The sequence below is a fragment of the Physella acuta genome, unplaced genomic scaffold (assembly GCF_028476545.2).
Source record: "Physella acuta isolate Inbredline_101_S28 unplaced genomic scaffold, ASM2847654v3 ptg001055l, whole genome shotgun sequence".
In the NCBI taxonomy this organism is placed as follows: domain Eukaryota; kingdom Metazoa; phylum Mollusca; class Gastropoda; family Physidae; genus Physella; species Physella acuta.
In genome coordinates, this window is record NW_026732572.1 from 280,375 (window position 1) to 293,957 (window position 13,583).

At 39.5% G+C, this 13,583-nt stretch overlaps 1 protein-coding gene and 1 pseudogene across 2 annotated transcripts; both read left to right on the forward strand.

The window, feature by feature from the left end:
- Window positions 1-725: 725 nt before the first annotated feature.
- Window positions 726-10,114, forward strand: LOC131955126 (uncharacterized). 2 transcript variants are annotated; one of them, XM_059319100.1, is made up of 8 exons: window positions 726-968; window positions 2,545-2,703; window positions 3,856-3,990; window positions 4,735-4,913; window positions 6,155-6,314; window positions 6,995-7,039; window positions 8,100-8,150; window positions 8,519-10,114. In XM_059319100.1, exons 2-8 carry the CDS (start codon window positions 2,550-2,552, stop codon window positions 10,066-10,068), a joined length of 2,274 nt encoding a protein of 757 aa, XP_059175083.1. In that variant the 5' UTR covers window positions 726-968; window positions 2,545-2,549; the 3' UTR covers window positions 10,069-10,114. The 2 variants fall into 2 exon arrangements, with proteins under 2 accessions (XP_059175083.1, XP_059175084.1); XM_059319101.1 differs by having other exon boundaries at window positions 726-949.
- A 464-nt stretch (window positions 10,115-10,578) lies between these two features.
- LOC131955100 (uncharacterized) lies at window positions 10,579-12,865 on the forward strand (annotated as a pseudogene).
- The last annotated feature ends 718 nt before the right edge of the window (window positions 12,866-13,583 follow it).

The following is a 13,583-nucleotide window of genomic DNA, read 5'->3' on the forward strand; positions in this document are numbered from 1 at the left end:
CTGCTACCTACTATACACTGCTACCGGCTATACACTGCTACCTACTATACACTGCTACCGGCTATACACTGCTACCTACTATACACGACTACCTGCTATACACTGCTACCTGCTATACACTGCTACCTGCTATACACTGCTACCTACTATACACTGCTACCTACTATACACTGCTACCGGCTATACACTGCTACCTACTATACACTGCTACCGGCTATACACTGCTACCTACTATACACGAGGACCTTTTATTCAAGTATACTTGTTATAAACAACAAATGAACAACACGAATTCATGAAAACAACAGTAAACCACATAAACAGCACTTTTAAAACAGCTGCGTCATAAGAGTTGAACACGAGATAACATAGTTTCAAGTTTCTAGTCCCCCCCCCCATTCCCTTACAATACAACTAGTAGAACACTTTTCCATTCCATCAACCAGCTGTGAGCCTCGTTTTGATGCAGCGACCAATCAATAGCTTAACTCTACAAACGGATCCGCTAAAAATAATACAGGGTCACGGGTATTCCAACATTCATACCCTCTCCCTCCTCAACCCGGTTCTTACACTTTATACCATCCTTAATAGATATCTCTTTAAAAACAAACTAGGTCAGGTTGTGGTGGTGTATTTTCAATATCAAACTGTGTCCGGGTCAGCTAAAGTGGTCTCTGAATCATACCGTGTCAACACACTAGTAAACAGCTTAGACATGACACACTTGCACTTGTGTTTAAAACGGGAGTGCTGTCCCTTTAACCTTTAGCAAAACGATTCTGCTTTTCCAAGAATTCAACATTTTGTTGTGGGATTTTCACTTTCAGTTTTGAAAGTCCGGGCATGGATAAATCGTGCGGTGTATATTTCAACCAGGTTTAAAGAACGGACGTGTTAATTTCTTGTTTTACAACTCTGGTTTCGGGTGTGATTGAAAAAAAAGGAGGTGTGTTTTCTGTGATACGGTACAGGTTAATATTTGAGTTCGATTTCGTATCTGTGTGATCGATGACTCAATGATTTATTGATTTCTATGTTTTGCCTATGAGAACTATTTTGTTCTTATCTCGTAGTTTAGGCCCCAGTTATAAGGTTAGGGTGTAGTTAACAGAGATAAGGCGATTGTGTGTGTGTGTTAGTGTGTGTGCGGGGGGGGGGGGGGGGGGGGTAAAAAGTTGTGACAAAAGATATTTTTATAAAGATAATTGTGATGAATGAAAATATATTAACTTGATCGTAACCCTAACCGTTTACTTAATTCATAATAATCACCCAGAACGTATAGTATTAGATATTATATAGATTATATACTACATTATAGATATTTTTTTACACAACAAATTAGTTTATACATATGCGTTGTCCCTTTAAACTTAAGTCGAACCGCCATTCCACTGTATACTTAGATATCGATCTATGTTGTTTTCGTAATAAAGCTGGCTAGTCATCGATTGGACAAACCATCGAAGTCTATCATAACAATACCTAAAGCATGACTCTAATTTAACTCTTTCCAATAGCTTAAAACTATATTAAAAAGTTAAACTGCCGATACGACACTACATATATATATATATATATATATATATATATATATATATATATATATATATATATATATATATATATATATATATATATGTATATATATACATTAGGACATAATATAATACTGTTAATATTAATCAATGTGTAACAAAACAATTTACGTGTAATGATTTAGTTCGTCTAACTGATCAACACGACCGCCTATTTCCGCTGACCAAAATATCCAACAACGGTCTAAAAGCATTTTACTTGTCTAGTATAGCTGGTGGCACCCAAAGACCTACAACTAACTCAAGCCTGTTTCTAACGTGGGACTTTCGGGCAATACTCCCGTGTGGATTATAAAGTGTCACTATAAACTAATCATAAAATACCTAATACTTAGGTCATGTTAAGGCTAGGGCTAGGGCTAGGACTGAGGCTTGGCCTAGGGCTAGGGCTAGGGCTAGGGCTAGTGCTAGGGCTAGGGCTAGGGCTAGGGCTAGGGCTAGGGCTAGGGCTAGGGCTAGGGCTAGGGCTAGGGCTAGGGCTAGGGCTAGGGCTAGGGCTAGGGCTAGGGCTAGGGCTAGGGCCCTGGCTAGGGCTAGGGCTAGGGCTAAGGTACATCACACATGTAATGTTCTTGACCAGGAGGCAAATACCATGAAGGGAAATTGACCGGAGGTAAAAGATGTGAGGGTGGGTTGGGATAATGTCTAAGGCGGGGTAATGACCGGGGGGGGGGTAATATTCTAGACCAGGGGTCTCCAAACTTTTCAGTCCGATGGCCGCTATCATATTTCAGTTCAGGGGCCAGTTTATTCCTGACATGTCGTGATTTTTCTGAGCAAAGTTCCTCAGCCATCACCAACAAATGTTTTTTTCCGTGGACAAAATGATCTCCGCGGGCCGGATGAGAGGACCTCGCGGGCCGCATCCGGCCCGCGGGCCGTAGTTTGGAGGCCCCTGTTCTAGACCCACCAAAAAAGTCTCACATAACTTCTGCTCATTCAGGCGTGATGGCGTATGCCGGTCACGCATCAGATGACGAGGCATACGACGAGGACCACGTGGTGCAGCAGAACATTCGAGAACACAAGGAGCACCTGGTGAAAAAACTTCGGGTGTTTGACCTCATCAATGGCGAGCATACCTTCAAGAACATCATCCCGCGTGAGTTACCCACACCTACACCCACACCCACACTCACACTCACACCCACACCCACACCCACACCCACACCCACACTCACACTCACACTCACACCTACACCCACACCCACACTCACACTCACACCTACACCCACACCCACACCCACACCCACACCCACACCCACACTCACACCCACACCCACACCCACACCCACACCCACACTCACACTCACACCTACACCCACACCCACACCCACACCCACACCCACACTCACACTCACACCTACACCCACACCCACACCCACACCCACACCCGCACCCGCACCCACACCCATACCCACACCCACACTCACACCCACACCCACACCCACACCCACACCCTTTTCTGCCAGATTTAGAAGCATATGTCTCTTCTCCATAAAAGTATAGCAGGTTGAAATTGCAGGCAATGACCTGTATGGCGCTAAACAAGTTGACACGTAATACTTAATTGTGTTGGAGGGAATCCCTTCCAACCCTAGAAATAATTAGAAGCTTCTCCAATGCCAGATTTTTAAACAATGTTTTTAGATTTATCATTTTATCCACGGTTTTGTTCTAAATTCCTCTTAGGCTTAACTATCCATTGAGCAGATGAAGCAGAATTCATACGTTTCTTGACCTCAGCATATGAAGGGATTATGTTGCCTGCACTATGCCCAGTCGGATGCGTCTTAGCCAGAGGCGTAGCAAGGGGGGAGGGGGGGGGGTGGGGGCGGGGGGGGGTGAGGGGTGCGTACCGCACCGGGTGACACCATTTAGGGGGGTGACACCAAGGCCAAAAATAGCAAAATATATAGAGAAAAATGATAATTCCACTAAATTAGGTGATTAATTCGAATGTTAAATAGTGTTTTAAGAGTTGCATATCGAGAGTTTGAGGGTAGGGGGGGGGGGGTGCAAATCGATAGTTAGGGGGTGCAAATCGAAAGTTTGAAGGGGGGGGGATGCAAATAGAAAATTGAAAGTTTGTCCCCGGAAAGGGTCGCTACGCCTCTTGGGGTGACACCATTAATTACCGCACCGGGTGACACCCGACCTCGCTACGCCACTGGTCTTAGCTACACATATTATGAATCTCTTTCATGTCCTTATCATTTAGTTGGATAATCAATCGATAAAAATTTACCTTCAGACCAAATTCTGCGGGAAATTGAAGCCAGAGAGACCATTGAAGAAGATCGCGCAGCGCGCATGTTTTTGGATGCCTTCCTAGAGTCTCAGGACCCAACCAAGTACAGCGTTCTCAGAGACGCCCTTGATGACCCAGGTAGGTGTCGCTCAATTTTTCTTTCACATATGGAATTTTTTATCTTGTAACATTTCGGTTTTACTGTTTTTAAACAAAAGGTTCTAAACTTATAAAACAAATGATATGTTTAAAAAAATTTAAGTACCATTCAAGACCAGTTGGTGCATGAAGCAGAGGAAGTAGAGTTTTTTTTTGTTACTCTGACCATGGAATATAAAGGGATTATGTGGCTAGTAATCGTTGCTTTCCGCAATGTAAGTCTAGGAATTCTAGTATTTTAAAACAATTGTACTTTGTTCTTGGTTACACAAAGGCAATGGAAGCAAATCCAAAAAGAAAAGCAGGCTGAAATCGGAGTCAATGGCCTCAATGGCGCATAACCAGTTGACACGTATACTTAATTGTGATGGAAGCGTGGTCGAGTCGGCAAAAGCTCATGGTTGATACATTCGAAAAAAAGTCTCGATAAGGCTCATTCCCTTCCAACACTTAAAATTAAGAACGAAGAAGAAGAAAACAATAAATTCCAATCACTGAAATAGGAATTTGAATATTTCCTCAAATAAACTTAATCATAGCACAGCGAATATATCTCGATAGCTGCACCTTCCACCCCCAATTACACTTTGTGTAGATCTCTTATGTAACTACGTAAAAATTATATTTTATCTTACAAATCAATTAGACTTCCTGTATTGATTAGTGTTGTAAATGTATAATTAAATAAAATGTTTATCAACTGTATTCGTTTTTTCTTGGTAGAGCATGCAATAGTTCGAGAGATTCTCTACACCAAAAACTTTGACGCTTGTAACCTTATCAATGAAGCAGCGCACTTCGATTGTCATAAAAAAACGTTTTTGGAGAACATGGAATCCGATGACGTCTGGTTGAGTTTGTGTCTGGAGAAGGAGCTGATCTTTGAGTCCGATGCCAACAGGGTAGGAATTATTAAAATAGAACATTGCGTGTACGTCTAAACAGTGGCGTAGGATGGGGGGGGGGTTTGGGGCATAACCCCCCCATAGACCCCTCGGTATATATATAAAGTATGAGGGGGGGGGGGCGCACATCGAATGTTTGAGAAGGGGGGGGGGTGCAAATCAAAAGTCTGAAGGGGGGGGGTGCAAATAGAAAGCTTGTCCCCGGGTACCCCCCCCCCGCCCCCCCCCCCCTCCCCCTTGAGACGATCCTGGCTACGCCACTGCGTCTAAACACACCCTGGTATTTACGACACTAGCCTTTAATACAGTGGTTCTGTACCTGTTTGGAGGTACCCAACACCACAAGTTTCATATGCGCATTCACCGAACCCTTCTAATTTGCTCGCACCGACAAACCTGATCGTGAATCGTATGAGTCAGGTGTGGGTCTTGACCTGCGTCGAACCCCTGAGACTAACTCACCGTACCCGTGAGGTACGATCGAAACAGGTTTATGACAGAAGGGTAGGGCGTTGACAAGACGGTAAAGCTCATGGTTAAAAATTAAAGTTCCCTTTTCAAACCTGACGTGTATAGGGCAAGTAAAGTAGAGTTCACTTGTTTCTGTGACCTCGGAATATGAGGTGATAGTGTGGTCGGCACTATGCCCAGCCGTCTTTACTTTCCCTAACAAGAGTTAGGTACACATCAGGGTTGGGTGGACTCAGGGACTTGAACCCAGATTTGGACTTGAGACTTAGGGGTTAGCAGTCCAGCTCTCTACAGCTAGACCACTCCGCCCCCTAAAGTTCCTGTTTGCTAAACCAAAAACCCTCGGGCAGATGAGGCTCGTTAGCTGGGGACGGCTACTCTTCTAGGCGAGACAACTCCAAAATCAAACAACTGCTGCCTTGTAGTTTGTTCTTGGTTGGACAAAGGCTATGGAAGCAAATCCAAAAAGAAAAGTAGGCTGAAATCGGAGTCGATGGCCTCAATGGCGCATAACCAGTTGAAAATTATATTTAATTGTGTCTGAGGAGATCCCTACCAATAGTAAAATTAGGAACGAAGATGAAGAGTATGACATAAATTGTTTCAGTAGAATCGTATTTTTTTAGCATTGCCCGCATGATATGCTTGTACCATGCAATATATCTGAGACGAGACATACTCCTAGCTTGCATATTTTTAGCCTGAAGTATTTGCAGCATGTCATTTCTGCGGTTGAACTACACGATTAGTTACTTTATATTCCAAAGATCAGGGCACACCGAACAATTGACGGGCCAAGTCGCGGTAACGCGATGTTGCTGAATGCCGTCCAAAAATCTAAAGATGGTCTTAAAAGGTTTCTTGACGTTTTGTGGCAGATGGACCGCAAGGAGTGTGTCAAGGAGATCGACAAAACAATTTATCAGAGTGAGTTTTTTTCAATAGTTTTAGTTCTATGCTAAACTATAGAGTCTAGAAAGTCTAACTTTGTAAGCAAGGGCTAGGGCTAGGGCTAGAGCTAGGGCTAGGGCTAGGGCTAGGGCTAGGGCTAGGGCTAGGGCTAGGGCTAGGGCTAGGGCTAGGGCTAGGGCTAGGGCTAGGGCTAGGGCTAGGGCTAGGGCTAGGGCTAGGGCTAGGGCTAGGGCTAGGGCTAGGGCTAGGGCTAGGGCTAGGGCTAGGGCTAGGGCTAGGGCTAGGGCTAGGGCTAGGGCTAGGGCTAGGGCTAGGGCTAGGGCTAGGGCTAGGGCTAGGGCTAGGGCTACGGCTACGGCTAGGGGTTGGGGTTGGGGTAGGGCTAGGGCTAGGGCTTGGGCTAGGGCTAGGGCTAGGGCTAGGGCTAGGGCTAGGGCTAGGGCTAGGGCTAGGGCTAGGGCTAGGGCTAGGGCTAGGGCTAGGGCTAGGGCTAGGGCTAGTTCCAGGGCCAGGGCCAGGGCCAGGGATAGGGATAGGGATAGGGATAGGGATAGGGATAGGGCTAGGGCTAGGGCTTGATATTTTGATTAAATTAAGCGTTTGGTCACTCACGGTAAGTTTAAACCGTTAGGTCAAAGACACGAAGGCCTATCCCCATTTGTGTAGTTTGCACATGATTGATTTCTCGTTTGCAGAAATGGAAGCAAAAGATCAGGACGGATGGTGTACTAATGAGATTGGTGAGTAAAATGTATAAGTAAAAGGTGTTAATTGCAATAGATGAGTAAAATGTATTAGGTGTAATGTGTGAGTAAAATGTATTAAGTGCAATGTGTGAGTAAATTGTATTAAGTGCAATGTGTGAGTAAATTGTATTAAGTGGAATGTGTATAATGTATTAAGTGCAATGTGTGAGTATAATGTATTAAGCGCAATGTGTGAGTAAAATGTATTAAGTGCAATATGTGAGTAAATTGTATTAAGTGCAATGTGTATAATGTATTAAGTGCAATGTGTGAGTATAATGTATTAAGCGCAATGTGTGAGTAAAATGTATTAAGTGCAATATGTGAGTAAATTGTATTAAGTGCAATGTGTATAATGTATTAAGTGCAATGTGTGAGTATAATGTATTAAGCGCAATGTGTGAGTAAAATGTATTAAGTGCAATATGTGAGTAAATTGTATTAAGTGCAATGTGTATAATGTATTAAGTGCAATGTGTGAGTATAATGTATTAAGCGCAATGTGTGAGTATAATGTATTAAGTGCAATGTGTGGTTAAAAGGTATCAATTGCAATGGGTGGGTAAGAGTAAAAAAAAGTTAATTTAGTTTATAATTGTTTTACATTTTTTTAGTTTAGGAAAAGAAAGGTTTCTGCTAATACATTTAAAAAAATAAAGTATTCTTTTAGGCAGATGGCTTGTTCCTGCAGCCTATTCCATACCATTGCTTTCTCATGCATTAATAATTCCTGGTTGACTTAGGGAATATCAGTATTAGCCATTGTACACAAGACTGAATAAATATATTAATGCACAACTATTTATATACATTTTAATAAAACCCGAGTCAATTATATAATTTTAGTAAACGTAATCCGTTGCAAAAGAAGTGCTAGGTCTATTCACTTTTAGCAGTATTTGAGTTGCCAACTTTTATTCTTTTCTTTTTACTGCTTATGTACAGCTTCTTTCAACACGTCTTGTTTATTTATTACTAGTTAACGTTGCAGTTAATACTTCTATTAATTATTAATTAACATTACATTTAAATGTGGCTTGTTTCTATGTCCTAGACTATGTTTCAAATGACTGCTCAGATGACAACCTCACTGGCAATCTGTCTAGTAAGTTCATTAGTTGATTACATAAGATTTGTACAAAAAATATAATACAATAGAGTAGGCTGAGCGTGCTGTTTGGGGGAGTTTAAGAAAAACAAACACCCCATACACCCTCAAAATAACAGTTTTCTCACGAAAAGTAACAACTCTCAGCTTTCGATGCTTTCTGTTTTAAATTAATTCGAATGTCATAAAACAACACTTTTACACATACCTAAATACAATATATATATATATATATATATATATATATATATATATATATATATATATATATATATATATATATATATATACTATAATATTGTGCCAATGGTAAGACAGAATATAATATCACAATTAATTCACTAATTATATTTTCGATCTTGTAGATTGGAGTGAAGAGTACAACATTAAAACGTTTCACAGTAAAAGAATGAACGACTTAACTCGCGACAGTAACCTATCCTTCGAACCTATCGCTCACCGAACTCGTTCAAAAACAACAACAGCAGCCGCCATCTTGGAGCACCCACAAAACACGCAACTCGCCTCAGCTGTTAATTCCCCGGTCATGATGGCGCCGCCCCCAACAATTCCCAAATCGTTTGGATTTGGTTCTCATGGAAACCGGGGTTATGAAGTAAACAAAGAGCCGAGTATAGAAAGACATGAGCCGCGTTTTGAGGAGTGGCAGCCTGCTAGATCGAAGAGTGAGAATTATCCAGTCGAAAAAGAACGACAACTGCCGCTGCAAACGTCATCAGACGTAAAAGAAAAACTAGGTCATAAACGTGAGAACACTTCATCACCACGTGACAAACACACGTGCTCGTGTGGTCACGTGTGTAGGGATGATATCCAACTCCAGGTCCACTCAAAGAGCCAGGTGTGTCGGTTAAACGCGCGTGCTACTCACGAGGTACCTGAACACAGACAGAACGACCGTGGAGAACTCGGATTCCAGAGCTCGCAGACGAGAGGCTACAACCAAACGACATTAGAGTCTACAGGTGTGAACACGTTGAAGAAGGAACTTAACTCGTACCAAGAGAGATCGAAGAATGTGTCAAAAGAACTGGATAATTGCCACGTAGACACATTAACTAATCAAGTTGAAAAAACATCACTGCAACAATCAGGAGCAAGACCAATACCACAGACATTACCAGGAGAAAACAGCCAAACATCAACAAAACAGTTCCGTCAATCCGCAGAACGAACTGTCAATTCAGAACAACAGTTCCGTCAATCCGCAGAACGAACTGTCAATTCAGAACAACAATTCCGTCAATCCGCAGAACGAGCTGTCAATTCAGATGAATCGGCTCCCATTGTCAAATGTAAATTGTGTAACTCAAAGATTTTCAAGGAAAATTTCGAAAAACACCTGGAAAAATGTCGAGGGCAATCTAAATCAGACGAGAGAGAACACGACAGGCGACGACTTTTCAATCGACAGACACGAAGTTTGGATCAGCCACCTCACACACCACGAGATGAAGATCCAAGGGCGATGAGCGAAGGCCCAGACAACATCGGAGCCAGACCTAAATTATACCGATGTCAAAGGTGTTCCAAAACTTACTGCTCTTCAGCGAAATTAACTGAACACCAAACAAGTTGTACCGCTAAACCTAACCGGCAGTTGAACTCTACAAATAGACATGGCTTACCAAAACACCAAAGCCTTGAAGACCGCAAAATGACGGCTGGGGTTACCGTCAAGTGTCCCCATTGTCAACAAAAGTTTCCAGGAGAAGACGACTTAAGAAGCCATGAAGCCAGATGCAGCAGAATGGAGCGGACGCCTACGAGACAGACACAGGTAGACCCGCCTTCAAGTCGCCCACCCGTCTTCAGATGTCCCCATTGTCACATTGCTTTTATATCTAAGGAAGACTTAGATAAACACAAATCGGACCAACATAGGAATAAATAGCTTGCTAATAGAGCCAGTGTGGAATAAAGGCGGACAAAAGCGCACTACCATATATATATATATATAAATAAATAAATATCTAAATAAATAAATAAATAAATAAATAAATAAATAAATAAATAAATAAATAAATAAATAAATAAATAAATAAATAAATAAATAAATAAATAAATAAATAAATAAATAAATAAATAAATAAATAAATAAATAAATAAATAAATAAATAAATAAATAAATATATATATATATATATATATATAATATATATATATATATATATATATATATATATATATATAAATAAATAAATATATATATATATATATATATATATATATATATATATATATATATATATATATATATATATATATATATATATATATATATATACAGGTGGAAAAAGCGCACCGCTAATTCTATAAATAGCTTGCTAATAGAGTCAGCAGAAAGTAATGGCGGACAGTACAACGTCACGACGTCACCTCGTGTGTCTGGATACCCGAATACATGTACTGTGTTTTTATAGTCAAATCCAACGTGTACCTGTGTACTCTAGCGTTATGTTGTCTCTCTAGAAATAAGTTTCATCTAGCTGACTAAATCGTCTCATATCATTATACATGTGTATTTTGTTTTTTTTACTTATATATATATATATATATATATATATATATAAATATATATATATATATATATATATATATATATATATATATATATATATATATATATATATATAGGGCATTAATTTATTTACTATAACCACTAGATAATATTGTTGCTGGTTTACCATTGCTAGTACATAATTTATGTTTAAGTTACATCCACATATAAGGGCATTATATGAACTGTAGTTGACCTTAGATTGGGTAGGACAATACAGAGTGTAGGACGATAAGCAGGACAACAATCAGTATAGGGCAGTGTTTAGGATATATACAGCAGGACAATACGCATCGGGTGTAAACAAAGCAGGACTTTTACCCGAGCAGGACTCACCACAGTAAGACTTAACCACACAGGACTTACCACACAGAACTAACCACACAGGACTTACCACAGTAAGACTTAACCACACAGGACTTACCACAGTAAGACTTAACCACACAGGACTTACCACAGTAAGACTTAACCACACATGACCTACCACAGTAAGACTTAACCACACAGGACTCACCACAGTAAGACTTAACCACACATGACTTACCACAGTAAGACTTAACCACACAGGACTCACCACAGTAAGACTTAACCACACAGGACTCACCACAGTAAGACTTAACCACACAGGACTCACCACAGTAAGACTTAACCACACATGACTTACCACAGTAAGACTTAACCACACAGGACTCACCACAGTAAGACTTAACCACACAGGACTCACCACAGTAAGACTTAACCACACAGGACTTACCACAGTAAGACTTAACCACACAGGACTTACCACAGTAAGACTTAACCACACAGGACTTACCACAGTAAGACTTAACCACACAGGACTCACCACAGTAAGACTTAACCACACAGGACTCACCACAGTAAGGCTTAACCACACAGGACTCACCACAGTAAGACTTAACCACACAGGACTCACCACAGTAAGACTTAACCACACAGGACTCACCACAGTAAGACTTAACCACACAGGACTTACCACAGTAAGACTTAACCACACAGAAATTACTACACAGAATTTACGACAGCAGGACTTACCACAGCAGGATTTAACACACAGATCTTACCACACAGATCTTACCACACAGAACTTACCACACAGAACTTACCACACAGAACTTACCATACAGAATTTACCACACGGGGCTTACCACACAGGACACGACAGTAGGACTTACCACAACAGAACTTACCACACAGGACACGACAGTAGGACTTACCACACATAACTAACCACACAGAACTTACCACACAGAACTTACCACACAGGACTTACCACATCAGAACTTACCACACAGAATTTACCACACAGGACTTACCACACAGAACTTACCACACAGAACTTACCACACAGAACTTACCACATCATGAATTACCACAGCAGGACTTACGACAACAGGACTGTACACGGCCGAATTATACATGATAGGACCTTGCACAAATTTATCAATGCACAGGGTAGGACAATATTCGAGCAATGTGTCATAAACGATCTGAAATAAACTCACAGTACTTTTATCAAATGTCATAGTAATGTCTATAACCCCTTGTGAGAATCAGCAATAAAACCAAACTTTTCCTTGGCGACTCCAAGTTATTGGAAATTTACAGCTGGTTTCACATTATTGGAAAAGCGTTCGCTTGATTCTGGACTGATCCACGTAACTATTGCAATCCTAAGATTCTGTTTTAAAAACTTCACTTTAAAAAGTCTTTTGTTATGATAATTATTACTAAATGAAAAAAACAAAACTAATAAAGAAATCAAATGTACATAGATCATTGAAACAAAACGTTTATTTTAGATTTTACCCTTTATAAAAATTGTATTTTCATATACGTACATTGTGTATGTTCACAATTTTAAACACTGTTTAAATTTTATCATACTTGAAAATACTTTAATCTGTTAAAAATATTCTGTATTATATAATTTGAAATGTTTATAATTTTCTTATACTTTAGGCCTACTTATGTTTGAACGTAAAACTTAAAATATTGATTCGATAAAATGTTTTAACAATATGGTGATCAATTCGAAATGTGATAAAAGCTTGTGAAAACAGACTTACATACAATGTACAATTTTACATAATTGACACATTCCTATTTACTGATTTATTTTTACTTCTAAATGTTTTATTTTAATCTTATTGTATCAACAGGGATGAAATAAAGCACAATGTGTTTACAACAGTTATATGAATGTTACTTGATTTAAAATGTATTTTTTACTTCTACTTCTAAAGACATATATGCACTAGATAAAGTATGTCTAGACAAATGGCCAACTTCAACCACAAAACAAAGAAAGTCTGTCTTTCAGATTTTTTTCTCAGGGGGGGGGGGATTTAAATTTTCTGGGATGGCAGACTAAATCTATTTAGATGCCTGAAATACACTCTCCATAAAGACAACATGATTTCATTACAAAGAATAATGTAATTGTATAACCAATTAAATATTTATTTAATAAAATAAAATAAGAAAAACAACTACGCAAAATTGATATTACAAAGGAGTTTTGCAATGTTTCCAAAATTAATACATAAACACAATTATTTATAGCATAATTGGTAATTGAATGTATACAATTGCTGTGTTGAACAAAAATTAGAATTGTTTTAAATACAATATTAACTTGTTATAGCTACTTCCCCTTTATAAATTCAGAATTGCCAAGGGACACAAGTTGTAATTTTAATTCCAAATATCGCTAAAGTATAGAGAAAATTCAAAAGAAGAATTTAAAAAAAAATTATTGCAATTATATTTGTTAATAATATTAATTTACACAGTAGCTAAACTATATCTGTATTTCTTTATGATATAAT